Genomic DNA, 19,808 nt, shown 5'->3' on the forward strand with positions numbered 1-19,808 from the left:
GACCTTAAAATTAAACTTACAAGAGCCAACGATGCCTTTTGTCTCATGGCAGCAAGAGACTCCACTTTCAAACTCAGGATATTAGGAGCATCTCTTTTTATCAAAAAAGTTACTGTCTCTCCAGCTGTACGACTGGGGCACGCTTCAGCTTCCATGAAAGCAAATGCTCTGTATCCACTTTCACGTGTGAATGTAAAAACATATTCCATCCCTGAAAATTCAAGGGTATGCAACCAAGAGAATCTTTTCTTAGGTATCTTTCCCAAGTATGTGGTGATTGCGTTACTGGATCATGACGCTTTTACAGGAACACGCAATCTCAATCCGTTTGACTTTAATCATTTTGATATGGAATATTTAGCCTTATGTAAGGATGGCAGACAAATTCCTGCTAAAGCCTTCCAGCCAAATTTTAACCAAGGTCATTCAGTGAGAGAGTATTACAACTTGTTTACGGCTACAGGACGACATCTAAAAGATCTTCCACTGAGTATAACACGTCAGGAATTTAATCAAGGATACTCTCTATTCGCATTTAATCTTAACCCGGGCGAGGACACAGATGCTCTATCTCCAGTTTCCAGTGGGAATTTAAGACTGGAAATGTGCTTCAGAAACCCGTTGCCTCATACCACCACGCTGATCATCTACGCTTGTTATGACTCTATTTTAGAGATTGATTCAAAGAGGCGTGTGCTGGTGGATTATTATTAATCTAATCAGACATGAATAATCATGAAATTGAGAACCTGCTGCATCATCTGCTGGGAGATTTGTTTTGTGGTGTGTGGCCGTGCGACCAGCTGCCGCTGCTAGCTGATAAATTCCCAGGGCCGGCCTACTTTATTGTGAATACACATCCTTCACACATGCCGGGGGAACACTGGCTAGCTCTCACTTTGGATGAGAATGGTCAATCCAGCTTTTTTGACTCTTATGGATTCTCTCCGGATTTCGAGTTCTACCCGTCGAGCATCGTAACATTTTTAGAAGACAGATCCTCAAAAATATTGCATCATAATAATCAGCTTCAAAACACTCTGTCCACTGTGTGCGGTCACCATTGCATTTTTTATCTATGTCATAGAGCGTGCGGATTATCAATGCAGCAAGTGTTGTCAAAATACACCGGAGATGTGATTAAGAATGATTTAATGGTATCTAACTTTGTGAAAAAATATCAGAAATGTGTCATTAATCAAAGTTGTACATTTTATACTCACGGATATAGGGATGTTTACCTCTGACAAGGTGTGTAGAAAGTCAGACCATCCTTGGGGTAGTGGTGCCCCAGATTTTTTAAACGGTAGCATGAGATTTTTCAACAAGTCAATCATGTGGGACCCCTTTACAACATTTCCTTTAAATACAAATTCACCTCGCGAAGTCCAACTCTCACTTCTTTCGGATAATTTCATCAAAATGTACTCAGCATTTTTATGGTTATGCCTATGTAGGCTTTTCAGTACTTCTGTAACAATCCGATCCTTAGGGGCCTCATCCTGCCCCAGGCCTTGTTTTTCTTGGGACCGCTCATGTTCAGGAACCTCTGTGTCACGCTGCAGCGTTAAACTGACTCGCTGTTTTTCTTCTTTGACACCTTGCTTAAGTAAAGTCAGATACCTCTGCAAAAGCGCATCATATTTCTTGATTTTTTCATAAGAAGTCAAACCCGGCTCGTTTAATATCGCTCTCATTTCAGCATCCAAATTCTCCTCCGCCGTCTGTCTGATGGACGTGTCTGACTGGGTCAGACGCTTGAATTGATGAGGGGAAATGAGAAACATCTTCTGCGATGTTCTGAGAGACATTATCTCCTGATGATTCCACCAACTAGATCACCGATCAAGGGAGCAAGAGCCGTTAAGATGGGGAGAATAAAACCACCTCCTTGACTTTTGAGAGCCAACTGTTTAGTTTTTATACCGGTGTTTTTATCAGCCAACAATCTGATGATTTTTCTTTGCTTCTTCAATTGTCGGTGTTGAGAGGGCGATAGTTTAATGTTACCTTTTAAAATATTCAGAGCAATCTCGCACAGAGCCTGAATAAAGTTGGGAGAGCAGTGTGCGAGAACATCTTTACGTTTCTGTGGACAGGCCTGGTACAAAGCTCTGAATAATGGTACATTCCTTTTTATACGCGCTGACATGATGACTTACTTTGTTCTGGGTACGTACACAGCAGGCCACTGGTGAGGAAGTATCCCCGTTCTCAGTCTGAAATGTTCTGGGCAGGTAGGCGTAAAATCGATGATTAAATATCCATGAGCTTCTCTCGTCGCATCTTCAAAACTCTCCAAGAAGAGACCCTTTTGAGATGGAAACATTTGGCGGGCCAGTATATTCAGCTGGAGTTTATCTCTCGGGTTTTTAAACAACACCATATAATTAGCGTTCAGGCTGATGGTGCGACTGAACTTTCCCTGATGAAAAACATTCTGAGTCAACATCATAACACTCATATTACGATGGTGACAAAACTGGGTAAAGACCTTCATCACGTTTTCATCATCTGAGGCTTGAGCGATAACATCGTCTAGAATAATCAGATGATTCTGATCAGGAGGAAACAGGTTTTCATCTTCAAAAGAATGAGGCAATCCTTCCACAAAGGTAATATTTTTATTCATCTTCTGCAATTCAGCATACATGGGTTGAAAAGATGTGTAAATCCATACAATATTTTCAGGTGCAACATCCATGACATGATTACAATTTTGTTAAATACTTTTTACAAAGAAAGTTTTCCCGCAGCCGCTGGGTCCAACAATCATACATGAGAAAGGTGCTCTAAATCTAGGATCAAAATCAATCTCCTGTAAATCCATGGAACTTTTTTATTTATTTATTCTTCTTAAGCTCTAATAACCAAAAGGCAGAGTTGTCCCGTCAGAAAAAAGACGTCTCTTATCATAGACCAACCGAAACCTTTTAACAAATGCAGCATTTCTTAAGAGGAATCTCTTTTTATCCCTCTTGATCGTGTGTTGAGGGATTTCAATGACACCCTCACTTGACCTCTGTAAGTAGCCCTCGACCAGCCCTTTGATGCTGTCAAAATTGACCCTCTCGCTGCATTCATGCGTCTGAGTGATGCATTTAGCACGTATCACTACTTTTTTTACGGGTTTTAGTTTGGTATGCATAACTCTTGGGTCCTGTTGATGCAAACTTCAAAATGCTGTCACCATCTAACTCGTCAGTAAGATCACCCAGATAATTTCCAAGCTCCAAAGGAGTTTCACCACTTTTTGTCACATAAATCAAACTGTCCGTGTCAATATAAATCAATCTATCCTGTAACTTCTCCATGCTGCTGAGAAGTTTTAAACGTGCATAAGCGGTGGTGAATGCAGCAATAAACACATTGTTTGCCTTGTTTGGTGGAGAGATGACACGTTTACTGTAGTTCCACTGCACTACACACATTTCAGGGTTGAAAAAATTGAAGTAGTTAACTATATATTTATTCGAGAACATGAAGCTGAAATATTCTTCAGGGTTAGTGATGACTGTGGTCTGAGACAGATCACTTCGCTGTGCAAATTTACCCCAAAAACTGTTTAAACACAGTTTTGCAACCTGCCTTTTGGCAGGATTCATCTCGATTTTCTCAGGGTCTAATTGGATACCCCGATGGAGTTTGTAGTCTGCTACATACTTTGACTTACTCTCCTGATCCACTGCTTCAGACGGGTAGCCTGAAGCCTCCTGCTTACCCTTTAAAAAGCAATGAATGTAACCTTTAAAGATTGTATCACTTCTCTTTTCAAAATGCCAAACTTCAGTGATTTTAGCAAGGCGATAACCACACTGCAACGCTTTACAAAACTCTACACTCACCCACACACCTGTCAGAGCTCTGTCCTCATCATTATGCCTGCAGGGACCTGACTGGTTATTTATTTCAGCGCATGTGCGGCAGAGAATGAACACAAGTTTACCTTGGGAAGTTCTGTAAGGTAAAACGGGGAAAAATAGGCCTCGTGGGGGGTAGACCACAGCTCTGATTATAACAAAGTAGCGGTCCGGATCATCAAAATCTTTGCATATGATGGTGGGGTGACCGAGGGGAAAAATGCAGTTGGCGTTTACATGAGGGTACAGAGATGTGTAATCCACATAGTGTACAGTTTCACCCGGCCCCGCTGTGTACCTCAGTCTCATAGTGCGTCCACCATACAGAGCATCCCGCGGCGATAATGGTTTGGGTGCGTTAACTTTCTCAAGAAAGCTGATCACCCCCGGGCGGGTTTTTTTCATTTCAGTCCACTCATGCTCCCAGATGACCTCGATACGAAGGCCGTACACAGTTTGTAACACCTTGCTTCTCTCAACAGTGGCTGCATAAAACTGTTCAAATGCGACCCCTCTCAAAGGACACTTGTCATGAGGCATGTAACACTTTTTACAGCCGTGGAAAAAACAGCCGTAAAATTCAAACGCAACTTTGACACCGTTAATCTCTGCATACCCATCCACAGAATATGGGCCGATTTTCTTTTCCCCCATGTTTAACGCAGGTTAGATGTCTATTTTTCTGCTGTCTGCAATCCAGCCGAGCCATTGAATGGACACGCTGGAAAACGTTTTACTGCTACGTCTGTAATCCAGAGGTGAGGGGATGGCTAAGGTTTTAGGAGGAAGGAAATTAGTTACAAAAACCTTCATGCACGCTGATGCTATCATGATGCATTTAAACGGATCTACACTTGTCTCCTTAAAGAACTCGTCTCTGAATTTAAGCAGCCTCGAGAAAGAATTTAAATGTCATTTTTACAATAACGAATAGCTTCTTTCTTAAAGTCAAAGACCTCTTTGCTCGCTTCTCTGTACCAGCTGTTAAACACCTGTTGTTCTTGAAGACTCATGCGTTCTACAGCGTAGCAGGATGATGCAGGATATGACCCCACGTACCGGAGGCGCTCTTTGGAGGAGAATAGGTGGGGGAAAAAACTCTTGCTTTGATCGGTAAAGCCTAATGCTTTCGGCATGGCGCTAAGCTTTATACACATGAAGGACAGGCTATCAATGTATTTTAACCTGTAATCAGGGTCGGTTAAACAGAAAACTTTACTTCCTAACATGATGAGATGAGGTTTAATACCTAACTGCAGCATAGCTGTGAGAATCAGGTAGCTGTCATATCCACGCGTGTTATGAGCTATTAAAGTGAATCCTTTGTACATCGGCCTCCTGAAATGGAGAAGAAATTTTTGGGTGCAGTCTAACCCATAAGCGTGCCATTCATCACCTTTCAACGTTTTAGCACAGACCAGAAAGGGCGTGTGCACACCGCTCTCATTGATGAAGCATTCAAAATCATAAAAAATCAGTTTATCATCAAGCTGATTAATTGCACTGAAAGGCTGAATGTAACACTTATGATCATCGCATGTAATGTCTAGGCTGGGAGGTACATTTTCACCGCAAATACAGCATTTTACATGACACACGTGTGGTTTATTTGGTTTACTGATTGGAATAACGTATATCCTTTTGCATACTTTACACAGTTTTACCAACTCACAGTCACTCATAGGTTTTTCAGCACTATTTCTGATGCGCGGTTCCCTGTGTCTGCTGAAACATGATGAATTACGACAGATTCTTTGACAGTCTGCACAGCTTACAGGATTGCTAATTTCTTGCATATTTATATGTCTGACACACTGAACAATAACCTTCACAATGGAGAGTGTTTGCGTTCTCATAGCTGGTGTAACAGTAACCACAGATATATCTGCACCCTATAAAACCTTTGAGATTTTTTATCCCATAGTAATGACCTTGAAATAACAGCAAAAACAGAGGGTTTGAACGATCAGGGAAACTGGTCTCAAATTTACACAGAGCTGTAGAGCCCGTGGTTCTGTGAAACACTACAATTTTTCTCTTCAGAATGGTTTCAAATTTACCAATATCACTAAAAGTAACTGCTGTTTGCTCGTCGAGGCCTGCCTGATGCTGCCATCTCCTCCCCAGTTCTACAGCACGGTGATCAGTAAGCTCCGGGTCAGAGACGTGTGCGAGGCTGATTGCAAAGCATAACTGATTACCGGTATTATTTATAACATACAGATGACGCATTTTCTTATTAATCAGTTCACAGTCTAACGTTCCTGTAGCCTTACGTTTAGACCCTCCTACTGGGTCATTAACAACCTGAAGAACAAATTCCAGGTTATTATCTACAGGTACATCTGCATTCGATTGTACTAAATCGTCCAAAAAGTTTTCGAAAGCAGGCAGGATCATATTTCCATCATCGGTAACAGTAAATGTGACGTGACGATTGAGATTTTCACCCACTAACTCCAGCTGCACAACGTCGTTACGTCTGGATAAAGATCTCGCGGCGTCGGCTAATTCAATGAGAATACGCATGATGTTTGTATAGAATGCGGCTAAATCTGGAACGTTCCCTGGACAGGGCGGCGGGATGGTAAAAGGTCTCCTTATTTCATGGTTATTAAAATGTTCACGTTCAACAACCGCTGGAGGATCTCGCCCTATTTGATCAGAAATGACTGCTCCCTCCTGATTGAAATTACCTCCATGCTGATCAGCATTGTGTGATGTTGAAGGATTTTGATGACTGTCAGGTGGAGACGGTGTAATTAAATTTTCATGAATCTGGTCTAATAAGTTTAAATTTTGGTCAGGTGGTAACGGTCTGTTTAATTCTTCAATAGCCTGATCGATTAAGTTTAAACAGTCACCGTGTTGATCTTCATTGTGGTTGTTAACAAGAGATGCTTCTTCCTCTGAAACATGTGCAGCTATAGGGATTTCGTTAAGCTCAGTTACTAAATTTTTTATTTCATCCAGGGCAAGTCTGATTCAGTTATCCATTTATATGAGCATAAGAAAAATCAAACAAAAAAACACAGTGATCAGTTCAGTTTAAAATCACCTTGATGTCACCAAACTGCTTCTGTAACAGAATCTGACATGCAGCCAGAAGCGTTAAAGATGAGGCTTTATTTCGACGGTTCCGTGCAGCTGTAGAAACTTTCTTTCTGCGCTGTCCGGGTCTGGAACCAATCTGTCCTACCATCAACGTTACCTCTGTAAAGAGAATGAACAACAAAATGTATATATATATATTGAAATAAAGAAATTAAAGCTGAAAAAGGGGGAATTCAAATGAATTCAGTAGGTATGAATTAAAACGTACTGCTCATTAAGGCTCTCACAAGTGTTGCTCTGCTATGCAGAGCAGAGAGTCGCTGTCTGTTGGCTGGTGTTAAATATTCTGTAAACACAGAATAAAATAAAGTTACCTTACGCTGCGCAGCTCAGCGTTCATAAATAAACTATAATAGTTTTAAAATAAACGAGTTTTTTAAGGGGAAGTGAACCCCTATAACTTTATTACTTGTAGGTTTATAAACGAATTTTGAAATACTATAACTTACTCCAGGGACGGGTCTGTGCAATAAAACCTCCAGATTTCGCTTCTTGTTGTACAGGACTGATGCGTTTCTGTTAAACGCTGTCTTGATCTTTGAAAAGCGACCTTTCTTGTCAGTACTCGTATTTTCAGTGTAACAAGTTTAAACTAGACTTCTACTAGTATTTTTTCAGTGTAACAAGTTTAAACCTTTTTTAGCTGTAGCAGACCTGACGCTGATGAGGATGATAGGCAACACTGAGGTCTCTGTGACTACTGTGAAACTAAACCTGTTTTTTATTGCCAGCACACTGAAATGCAAAAAAGAAGTCAAATTACCATATTTGCTATTCATTGCACTGTTTCTTGTGGACATAAGTCAGTGATGTCTGACATGGAAAGCTGTCTCTGTAAACTTTACCAAAATCAAAAGACAATAATTTCCTTTTAGAAGCACGTATTAGCAATGAGAAACCAGCAAACTTTGATATACATCAGGCCCTGGGGGTCTCACGTGTTCATGAACCTATGTATTGACTCTTTTGGAGGGGCTTGGGAGAGTTCTAATTACTTTATTGCCCTGTGTCCCACACTTGGTCAGGAAACTGAATCAGAAGGCCGAGGGCTGATGTTGACTGGGACTTCAGTTACAGAATAACTGTTTCAATAAGTCTCTCAATAATATTTGTTCTAAGATGAAAAAAAAATGTTTTAGAAAAGCTACAGGTAACTAAAATTATCATTCCTTTTTCCTAAAATGGAGTCTCTCATGATTCAAAACAAACACATCATCGCTAGAGTCAATTTATAACTTGGAAACAGTATACTGAGGGCTCGTAAAGTTTTTCTGTTAATTTCATTTTTTGTCTTACCTCTTTCTCCTGCTTTCCAGTCTGTTGACGCAGAAGTGGAAGGTTTGCTCGTTCCATCGAAGTAGGGAAGCACAATCTTTATTTACTTTTAGGGAAGTACAATCTTTATTTACTTTTAGGTCTTTTCTGTTTTTGAACTGATTTAGACTGGCTCAAATATTCAGCAAAAAGGTCCTGCTGTAAAGCAAAATGAACTTACAATTCTGTCAGGTTACACAGTTCATTTTATTAGGATTTCATGTGACAGGTTAATATTAAGTTGATTATACCTTTAAAAATATAAAAGGATGCATGTCTTTTTTAGATGTATTAACGCCTGAAAAACACACAGATTATTAATAACACCCTTAGACACACCCCTGTATTATTATTGGTTCATTTAAGGTATCGCCCCTAATGATGACAACCAATCAGCATCCACGGTTACGCCCCTCGGACACACCCCTCACACCACCTGTTCTCAATACTCCATGACCCCCCCTTAAGGTCAAAGGTCACCAGGTTAATATTAAGTTGATTATACCTTTAAAAATATAAAAGGATGCATGTCTTTTTTAGATGTATTAACGCCTGAAAAACACACAGATTATTAATAACACCCTTAGACACACCCCTGTATTATTATTGGTTCATTTAAGGTATCGCCCCTAATGATGACAACCAATCAGCATCCACGGTTACGCCCCTCGGACACACCCCTCACACCACCTGTTCTCAATACTCCATGACCCCCCTTAAGGTCAAAGGTCACCTGTCAAAAAGTTTGATTAAAGGGTGTATTTTAGTCTCTAATGCATCTTTGCCTCTGCCTTCAGCACCAGAAAGCAGAGGGAAAATCTTCTTTGAGAAATTCTAACATTTTTCTTAGAATAACTACTTTTAGTCCTAGGATTCTTTGTGAATATGGGCCCAGATTGATTTTATTGTGTCCACAGTGATGGTGATTTGTTCCACCTGTTCAGGTGAAGGAGATCAGACAGACGGAACTGAACAGCGGCAATCCAGAGGAAGTTCTGCAGCTGGCTGCTCAGTCAAGATTCCTGCGGGCCATGGCTAAACTCTACTTCTGAAGAACCGGAGTAACAGCAGACATTTGATTTCAGTTCAGAAAGTAAAGTTTAAACTAACGCAGCGTCTAATTATTTTAAATCAAAACAAAGACGTTAAGGAACACAATAAAGTGTGTGGGTGTGTGTATGTGTGTCATCAAAGTCACTGATGATGTCACAAAGCTTATGTGACATCACCAGTATCATCAAAGTCACTGATGATGTCACAAAGCTTATGTGACATCAACAGTATCATCAAAGGCACTGATGATGTCACAAAGCTTATGTGACATCAACAGTATCATCAAAGGCACTGATGATGTCACAAAGCTTATGAACTCATCTTTAGATTTCTGGACGTCCTGAGAGATCTCATCATTCTACTGCGATCCCCCAAGTTGGCTGCGTTCGTTTTGCTCTTAAGCTATTCATTTTCAACCGTAAGAAAAATCTCAAAATGTTTACCTGTTTGTCGAGAGACTTTGGAACTATTTTCCTTAATGCAGATAAAATACGAGAAGAGAATAACAAGACTATCCAACAACTGTTAAAACAGAATGAAATACTTCAAAAGAAATTCGATCACAAAGAAAGCTACGAGAAATGGAGAAAATCGAACAAAGATGAAGTTCAGTTAAATAAAGAATACGGCAGACTGTGTAAGAAGTTGGAAAAGGAGCAGGATATCATTGAGAAAACCGTTGCAGCAACAGAAGAACTGAAGAATAGAACCATAAACACTAATGAACTTAGACAAAAAGTGATAACTTTGAACAAAAAATTGAAGGATAAAACTGTGTTGAATACCCAACTCGATGAAATAAAACATCAGTCGAAGCTGCTTAAGGAACAAAAAGTTGTTTACGAAAAACAGATTGTGTCTCTAAATAAGAAAATTGCATCTCAAGATAAACTGAACAATGCTGTCAGAGAGGCTAAAGGTACGCTTGAAGAGTTGATGATGATGAAAGAAAATTACCTGCGAGAGATTGTGGAGTTAGAAGACAAACTAAAACCTGGGGTCCTCGCATTGTTGTGTGGGAAGAAAGCGGGTACACACAAGGTAATAAAACGCTTATATTCATTCCAGGAAAAAATTGTTAAGATCAAAAAGCAATTTGATTCCTTCAAACCGGACCTTGAAAAATATTTGGGGCACTCTCAATCAGATGATGTAAGCCCAATAAAGTTGGACCAGAGTATTTTGCCTCCTGGCGAAGATGGTTGTTTGGAAATTATCGATTATCCAGATTTAAACAAAAAGAAAGGAGGCAAAAAGGCGGTGGTCAAACATGAAAATCCAGCATGTGAGGACAGGTCAAAGGATTCAGATGATACAAGAGACAAAGAGGCAGACCCTCCAGGCCTTTCAGGTGACAGATATCATCAACACGTAGTAGAGGCACTTATACATGCAAATCCAGCATGTGAGGACACGTCAAAGGATTCAGATGATACAAGAGACAAAGAGGCCAACCCGCCAGGCCTTTCAGGTGACAGATATCATCAACACATAGTAGAGGCACTTATACATGCAAATGCAGCATTTGAGTACGATACAACAGATTCAGATGATACAAGAGACAAAGAGGCAGACCCTCTAGGCCTTTCAGGCGTCAGACATCAACAATCTACTCATCCAGTGGAGAAAGCAGAACCAATTCAGGGACAAGAACCTGAAGAGATTGCTTTGTGGAACCGTGGTTACATCCAATCTAAAGTTCTTCAAATAATATTCATCATTGGTTCAATCCTTTTTTTAGTAATCGTATGTGAATATCTGCAAAGATTGTATGACATCCAGAACACTTGAAGTACTGAGAAAATCTACTTTAAAATATGTATGTGCTTGTGGCCTGATCCAAACCATTTTAATGTATAGCAAAATAAAAGGTGAATCAATTTACACATCCTGGGGTCAAAACCCAGGAAGTTCCTGTGATATTTACATGTTCTATTTCAATATGTGGTTCCCTCCGGGTGCTCCGGCTTGTCCCTTTAAGAAAAACCTTTGTAATCTTACATTTCAATGATAAAGTAAGAAACATTCGCTTGTTTAAGATGATCCTGGGGTCAAAACCCAGGAAGTTCCTGTGATATTTACATGTTCTATCTCAATATGTGGTTCCCTCCGGGAGCTCCGGCTTGTCCCTTTAAGAAAAACCTTTGTAATCTTACATTTCAATGATGAAGTAAGAAACATTCGCTTGTTTAAGATGATCCTGGGGTCAAAACCCAGGAAGTTCCTGTGATATTTACATGTTCTATCTCAATATGTGGTTCCCTCCGGGAGCTCCGGCTTGTCCCTTTTAAGAAAAACCTTTGTAATCTTACATTTCAATGATGAAGTAAGAAACATTCGCTTGTTTAAGATGACGTCCTGGGGTCAAAACCCAGGAAGTTCCTGTGATATTTACATGTTCTATCTCAATATGTGGTTCCCTCCGGGAGCTCCGGCTTGTCCCTTTAAGAAAAACCTTTGTAATCTTACATTTCAATGATGAAGTAAGAAACATTCGCTTGTTTAAGATGATCCTGGGGTCAAAACCCAGGAAGTTCCTGTGATATTTACATGTTCTATCTCAATATGTGGTTCCCTCCGGGAGCTCCGGCTTGTCCCTTTAAGAAAAACCTTTGTAATCTTACATTTCAATGATGAAGTAAGAAACATTCGCTTGATTAAGATGATCCTGGGGTCAAAACCCAGGAAGTTCCTGTGATATTTACATGTTCTATCTCAATATGTGGTTCCCTCCGGGTGCTCCGGCTTGTCCCTTTTAAGAAAAACCTTTGTAATCTTACATTTCAATGATGAAGTAAGAAACATTCGCTTGTTTAAGATGATCCTGGGGTCAAAACCCAGGAAGTTCCTGTGATGTTTACATGTTCTATCTCAATATGTGGTTCCCCCCGGGTGCTCCGGCTTGTCCCTTTTAAGAAAAACCTTTGTAACTGTTCAATAGTTAGGATTAATTGAAATGTATGAACCTGAGTTGGAATCTGTATGACTCGATTGAATTGATTTAGCCCATTTTAATCCTCTCACACAATGCAACAGGAAACAACACTCTCTCATTATTTTTACCTCCGTCTTCCTCCCTCCCTGTTGGATGGAGTAAGGGGGAGTCAGGTTTAGCCTAAACAGGTTCAGTTATGGTTGAGGTGCAAACACACCCTCCATTTCTGCTACCTGTATGACCTCTTCTCTTTTCCAATGGTTATAATCAGTCTGACAGAGAGAGGTATCCGAATCCTTGTGGTTTTTAGTATAACAATGACCATCATTGGACTCTACATAGACAAACTTTAGCAGTTTATCATTTACTTAGTACCCCTACACATAGCCCATTCTAAAATGGCCAAACTCTAACAGTAGTTGAATCTAACCTCCCAAACAACCCCGCACCATGCCAAACCCTGAAGTGCCTTGAGACGACATGTGTTGTGAATTGGCGCTATATAAATAATTTAAAAAACTGAATTAAATTGAATTGGAGGTAACAAAGAAAGAAAAAACTAATTTAATTGTTTCAAAGAAAAAACTTTCTTTCAGGCATAGTTTTATCAGTTTTATAAATTTCACACAAGAATGTTATTCTTTTATGTAGACAGAATTTACTTTTACACAAAGTCTGGGTCATCCACACACCAGGTTGATTTCTGTTCTTTTATCCATTGTGTCCAAAGCTCCAGCATTGTTTTTGTCCATAGCTTTTAGAATAGAAATTGAGAGATAAAATAATCTTGGTAAGATATTGGTCTTAACTGTTTCAACTCCTGAGCTAAAATTTGAAATGGTATGAGGCTCCAGCTTGCTAGATGTTTTCCTGCTTTTATTTTTAAGTTGTACAAAGCTTATTTTTGAAGGGTCTTGCCTTTAGATATATATTTTTTTTACTTTTATTTTTTATTCTCATTTTCTGTGGACAAATACATATAGATCAGACATTTTCCAGAATATTAAGGCCTACTAAAGGTCTCTCACCTTATCCGTGGAAATAACTTCCAGTGAATATATATTGAACATAAGAACAGTAATACAAAGAGAACAAGAAAAAAAAAACATCTCGGTTGCAGGTGTCTAGGATCTATAAAAATCTTTAAAAAATAATATTGAAGTTCCTTAAGTCTCTTCTTGGGTGTCATATTGTGTCCATTTTTCCCATTTATCCATACAAATGTCTTCTTGTAATAAGAGAATGAAGGTCATTCGCTCCGTCACATAAATATCCCTAACAATATTCAGTCACTGTTTTAGTGATGGAGCTGATATCTGACACCAATTTCTTGTTATGGCTTTTTTGCAAGAGATTAACAGAATCTTAACCAAATACACATCTTCTCTCGCAACACATTATTCCAGGTTTCCAAGATACATTGACTTAAAATCCTTTGGTATTGAGTACCCACATATTCTTTCAACTATAAGATTCACATTTCTCCAAAACATGGTTCATTTTGGACACGTCCAGAATATATGTGTATGATTTGCTTCTATATTTCCACACATTCTCCAGCATGTAAGATGAGACCTGGTTTGCTTACTCTTTATCTTTGGTGTAATAAAAAATCTAGAAAGGTTTTTCCATCCAAACTCTCTCCAGGGTGTGGAGTTTGTTGTTGTGCCCTGATTTATACACATATCTCGCCATTCTTCAGATGATATTTCCATTTTAATTTCTTTTTCCCAGTTATTTTTTTTATATATATATGGTAGATGCTGGTGTATTTTCTCTTAATGTTTTATGTAATGACGTTATTTCCTTGAAGTTAATTCCTTTATAGGTTTTAATCACACAGCTAACTAAACCATCTAATGTCTGAAAGTTCTGTATTTCTCTAAGGTAATAATCTCGGAGCTGCAAGTATTGAAAGAAGTTAGTGTTCTCCAGTTGATATTTATCTTTTAATTCTTCAAAACTCATAATTTTACCATCTTTAATTATAGTATAAATAGCAGTTATTCCTCTGTTTTCCCAGATTTTAAATCTGTGATAATTCCTTCCTGGTGCAAAATTATTATCATATGTGACCCAACGTAACAGCCTAACCCCCTTTCCCAGTCCATTTTGTTTTATCCTTTCAAACCAGATGTCCACAGTATGAGAAGTTATTGGATCTAATTGGTGTTGGTGTCCCTTTTGTTGAGGTAGGAAAACTTTACTGGCCGTTGTGGAGATATATTATGTGTGCATCATTATCACTATGTTCATAACCAGTGTGGGAAATAAAATGTATAACCTGTTAGTATAAGACATTGTGGTCTGCAGAATTGTTATTGCACAAAACTTGGCCTTGAGTGTGATGAAGCAGAAAATACTGAGAGCTGAAGGAGTGTGTGAAAAAAGTAGAGACTGACTTACTCCCTGCTTATATCAGTAGATACGAGTGCAGGTGCTGGGAGACAGGAACATGTCCTAATATGGTAGGCAGGAAAATGTGTATACGTGACTATATGTGAGAAAAAACTGTAAACAGGGCGCTGCCCAGTTTCATGTGTGTTTTAATAAAAGCAATGAGCCCAGGGAGAAGCTCCGAAGTCGTCTCGGTGTGTGGTCTGATAACGAGAGATCTCCCTGGTCCATGTATTTTTAATACAGCTGTCTCCGTGTGATTTATTCTAAATGTGTGTAATTCCTCCAGGTTATGGTGAATAAACGAACGCGCAGAAGTTCCTCTTTAAAGAGGAACTTCAACAATTTGGTGACCCCCGACGTGGACAACAGAGAGTGACAGACAAGATCTTCTGACACCGGGCGCCCATTTACATCTTCTAAAAGGTCAGGTAGAGCCTATTTTATTAAAGTCTGCTGAATGAATTTATGTATAGCCTAAATTATCCAGGTGTCAGTTCATTCTCAATGTCATTTTACTCTGCAAAACTGTAAATGTCCTTTTAGGTCAAAGGCCAAAGGTTAAAGTCCTTATATTGCTGAGCGTGGCGTCTCCACTTATTAATTGACGAATTAATAAGATAAAGCTGGGTTCAAGTCCCGTGTTTCTGGCAAAACACAAAGTATTGACAGAACTTCATCTGATTTTTTTCTTTAAAACAGGTTCATTCAGAAAGACCATCTAGTGGTCACACGGAGGAATTACACAACCGACTGGGAGTGCAGTCCGTGTTAAATCTTTCAACACACATTCTGACTTAAAAATGCGGTTGGATTTTTGATTATTTGAGGGAAAATGAAATGCATTTATTGAATATAGGGTGAAGTGGCTTGTAGTGGATTGTTTCTGCATATTTCTGCATTTCCTGTGTGCGAGTGTCTGTAACTGATAGTGCTGTTGAATTGAGGAAGTACGAGCTGGAATGTGTGTGTGTACTGCATAGCAATATTAAAACACTTGTTGTTTTCTAAGATATCACCAGCTAAAACTTTTAAAACTTTTGAGAGTAATTGGTTTTGTTGAACACATTTTCCTTGGTAAAACAAACCTTTAATGAAAAAATTGGGTTATTTTTGAAGGTAAGAAAGATTCTGATTGGACAGTGGTACCACACAAAAATTAAACTAATCTCATGTTTCCTAAAAGACTGCATAGAAAAGGCTCTCAGAACCGTGGAGTTATTTTCCACCACAGTACCAAGATTTTTAAAGCATGCTTTTTCTTTATTTTAAAACAGATCTGTATTTTTGTTTTGTTTTTGGCTTTTTAGCATAATGACGTCTGAAGCTTATTATGAACTGTGTTAGGAGCAAATATGATCTGAGGTAAAGTAGGAGCTGTGAACTAGTGATTTTTAAATCTGATTATTGTCCAAGCAGAAATAATACACTAACAGGTCTGGGAATATTTAGCCACTCCTCTCTTCAATCTGCAGAAAGTTAACATCATTGTTCATTTTAGGAAAAGAAAAAGAAATACAGGCTCTCTCAATACTAAAGAGGATGGTCGGCTCAAACTCCAGTCTCCTTGTTTGATTTCTTAGGGTTTAAAGATTAAAAGAATACATAGGAGTACAAAGGTACACAAGGTGATTTCAGATTACTAAGAGATAAAATATTGGAACATTTATCAGCATTTAGATTATTAAAGAGGGGTTCTTGTAGTAATTTTCTCCCCAACTCTCAAAATTTAAATAGCCAAATTAAGGAAAATTATGTGTCTTCCCTTTGAAACACTATGTGGGAAAAAGTCCAGTTTGGAGTCAAGATTATTATTTTAATTTCTGATTAAATCAAACACTGCAGTTTTTGTTTTGTTTGGATATACCATAAAAATGTCAACGCCGGCTTAAAATACTTCTTTGCATTTAACCTGAGCAGAGAAATTCTTGAATACAGCTGCGATTAAATTGAGCAAAACAAAAAGAGAATCATAACAATAACTCTCAGGATTGTAGTTATTATTATTATAGAGTTATAGTACAAAGAATTAGCTAAAGGTTTCAGCATCAGTGAATTTGGATTCATTTAAGAGAAAACTGTTGCTGTGCTTCTAAATAGTTTGTGCACTCATCTAAAAAAGGATCCTGAAGATTGTCGTAACAACATTGATCAATTATAGCATTAAAATATATGGCTGAGAAAACATATTCTGAAAAGAGATTGTTAAAAATTTATTTGAATTCTTGAAGTTTCAAATTTGGCCATTTGTTTGTCTTTGATGTTTTGTTTGTTTTGTTGGACTGAATGTTTGTTTATATGTTGCATGAAACAATAATCCATGTTTAGAATAATGTTTCTAAATCCCAGATTGATTAAAACTTTGAGTTTTCAGGAGAGTTAAGAAGCAGCTTGTTTCTGAGGTAGGTTCATGTTAACAGTTTTGTAGTTTAAGGTTCAAAGATGGGTTGGAATGAAGAAACTGTGGTCCCGCCCATAGGCTGTCAATCAGAGGTTAGTTCTGCCTGACTCCGCCCACCTACCAGGTTGGTTCACACCTTTGTTGTCATGGTAACGCTCAGCACCTCCCTTCCTGAGTTTTAACACTGTTTAAGAGACAATAGAATCAAAATGCTTGTAGTGATTGTTGCCTTAAAAACATGTTTTTTTTAAAATAATAATTAAGGATGTAGGATGACTTTTAGATTTATGTGTTTTATTATTAAAAGGTTAATGAAATAGTTTAAACTAGTTTGAAGAATTAATTTGGCATACAGAATCATTGGTGATTTATCAGATTTAAAGTTTTCCCTGGTACCATTAAGCTAACTGACAGTTCCAGATATGCCAATACTTTGCTGAGCGTTAATACTTTTTGAGTGTGAAAACTTGTTTGGGTGAGAAAACATTTGTAAGTGTGAATACTTTTGTAAGGTGTAAAAACTCTTTAGGGTGCTAAATGTTATACTACCAACAATACCAAGATAAAATGCAAAAGATTCATTTTACAGAGAAATAATTCCATATTTGGCTCAGATTTTGTGCATTCTTGATTTTTCCTCTTTGAGAGAAGTTAAATTTCAGCTCTGTGAGGCGACCTTGACAAAGAGATGCAGCTGCCTGAAAACAAAGATAAAACTTCTGCAAACAGCAGAAGCCTGCCTTTGCTGAGAGATGGGGATTGTAACTCTACCTCTGCATGTGTCGGGCTTAAGGTCCGCGGGCTAAACTGGACCCCAGAAGTTTAGTGATTCTCTAGAAGTAGAGCCTTTAATATGGTGATTGTGTGCTTGAATGTTATCTTATCAATCAATAGTTTTGTCTACATTCTGCCACAATCTGCCTTTTGAAAATGTTTTGAATCTTGCCCTTTATGTATAAAAAAAGAAAAATTGGCTAAAGTCTGCAGACACAAAATGAACCTGGATTGAAGCTCTAACTAAGTTTATTTAATCTGAGATCTTCTCCAAATGCAACAGTATATGTCAGTCTACATGAGATACTAACAACTTCACCTACTGATATAATATAAAGATCTGATTGAATATGTGAAACAAATAATGATGAAAGTTTTTCAACAGGTGATGCTCATCCAGGAGGAAGACAGTGTTCCTAGGAAATGCAGCTCATTCATTAACAATCAATTTTTCTCCTATAGGTGGAAGTTTTGCTGACTAATCATAGGCTGGATCTATGAAACATTATGAGCACAGACCAAATGACCAAGGTTCTAACTGACCTATGAAGGGCAGCGCCTGTGAGTGGGCAGCAAAGCCTCGGTGACCCGAGGCCTCAACATACCATAATAATATTAGGTCAGTTCTCTATGGTAAAACAAAAAGATTTTAACAGACGTTTAGACTTTTTCCAGTCAGGTTCAAAATGATTGAATTAGACTCAAACTTAACATAAGATGAAATGAACCTTAACAGAATTACTGGATTGGACTGAAATAGAGAAAACTTGAGTTAATTGAAACAAAATTTAGTTACTTGAACTAAATACAAAGCTGACTGAAACTGTATGTTGTATCTATAAAACTGGGTAAGACAAACTAAGATTATAATATATAATATGCCCTTCATTTTTTGTGTTCATCAGTGAGTGAGTTTTTATTTTTAATAAGAACTAAACCAAGCACTATTTAAAATAATAGCAACTACCAAAAATAGTGATCTCATTTTTAAATGTAATAAGGACAGCGGCTACAGTGACACATTGGGAAGACCCACGTGTCAAAGGGGGAATATGTTACATCTGGTAAAGCATTAATGCTACACTATAAATTTTTCTGACTATGCAAAGAATTTTTGCAGATCGTGCATAATTTGTTGCAAACACGGGGGAAAAAATATTGCCTAGTTGTAATAGATTAACCTAGTGACACATTTTTTCCCCACATATGGTATCCCGCAGATTATAAGGTCAGATAATGGAACTCATTTTGTAAATAAACTAATTCTTTCTCACCCAATTCAAGGGGCAGAATAATCCCCTAGGGTGAGAAAGCGTTCATTTACACCTAAAGGTTAGTCTACACCTTAGGTGCACCATCAGATCAGTGGTCCCACCAAATAGGGGCAGAATAATCTCCTGGTGAGACCACTTAGCTCCAGGTCAGTCTACACCTGTGAGTGAAGACCAGGACATCACACAGAAGAGGCGGATGTGATCGAGCTTTCCTCTCTTTCACTGGTGGTCGTAGCTGCTCTCCCACCGAAGACTGAACTGAACACTCTGAACTTTTAAAATATAATAATAAAAAGGTCTTTTGTGTTTTACCATATTGTTAATCCTCATCTTCCTTTGCAGGTACCTTCGAAACGAATGGGAGGTGAAAATCTAGGACCCAGGCCCCTTAAGGGTTGGGTCATGGTAGGTATACGTGTTTTATCATTTTTCATTGTTACATTGATTCTAGGTTTGTATTGTGAACTTCCTTTCCAAGCATGCTCCAGTCATCCAGACAATAAAGTATCAAAACGCAGCGCTCCACCCATTGCCAACAAAACCAGGGCTGGCCCTTTTACCCCTCTACGGAGAAATGGCACATACACTTGTTTTAACTTCACTTCCAAAACCCCGCAGGTGAATGTTGGGGAAATTCCTCGCGATTGGTGCAACTCCACGGTGTCAGGCTCAGTGATAGGTCCTTG

At 38.5% G+C, this 19,808-nt stretch overlaps 1 protein-coding gene and 1 long non-coding RNA gene across 4 annotated transcripts; one reads left to right on the plus strand and one right to left on the minus strand.

Moving 5' to 3' along the window:
* Positions 1-8,634: 8,634 nt before the first annotated feature.
* Positions 8,635-9,062, minus strand: LOC124878904. Its single transcript, XR_007040890.1, has 2 exons — positions 8,979-9,062; positions 8,635-8,724 (listed from the first exon to the last, which is right to left on the minus strand). It is a non-coding gene; the product is annotated as an uncharacterized LOC124878904 (long non-coding RNA).
* A 566-nt stretch (positions 9,063-9,628) lies between these two features.
* LOC124878903 lies at positions 9,629-15,753 on the plus strand. 3 transcript variants are annotated; one of them, XR_007040888.1, is made up of 4 exons: positions 12,477-14,468; positions 14,699-14,744; positions 14,963-15,099; positions 15,376-15,753. XR_007040888.1 is itself a non-coding variant. In XM_047383086.1 (3 exons), the coding sequence occupies exon 1, from the start codon at positions 9,777-9,779 to the stop codon at positions 11,130-11,132; it is 1,356 nt and encodes a 451-aa protein (XP_047239042.1). In that variant the 5' UTR covers positions 9,629-9,776; the 3' UTR covers positions 11,133-11,212; positions 14,963-15,099; positions 15,376-15,753. The 3 variants fall into 3 exon arrangements, 1 of the variants encoding a protein (XP_047239042.1); XM_047383086.1 differs by lacking the exons at positions 12,477-14,468; positions 14,699-14,744 and adding an exon at positions 9,629-11,212; XR_007040889.1 differs by lacking the exon at positions 14,699-14,744.
* The last annotated feature ends 4,055 nt before the right edge of the window (positions 15,754-19,808 follow it).

Source organism: Girardinichthys multiradiatus, chromosome 13 (genome assembly GCF_021462225.1).
Source record: "Girardinichthys multiradiatus isolate DD_20200921_A chromosome 13, DD_fGirMul_XY1, whole genome shotgun sequence".
Taxonomy (NCBI): Eukaryota; Metazoa; Chordata; class Actinopteri; order Cyprinodontiformes; family Goodeidae; genus Girardinichthys; species Girardinichthys multiradiatus.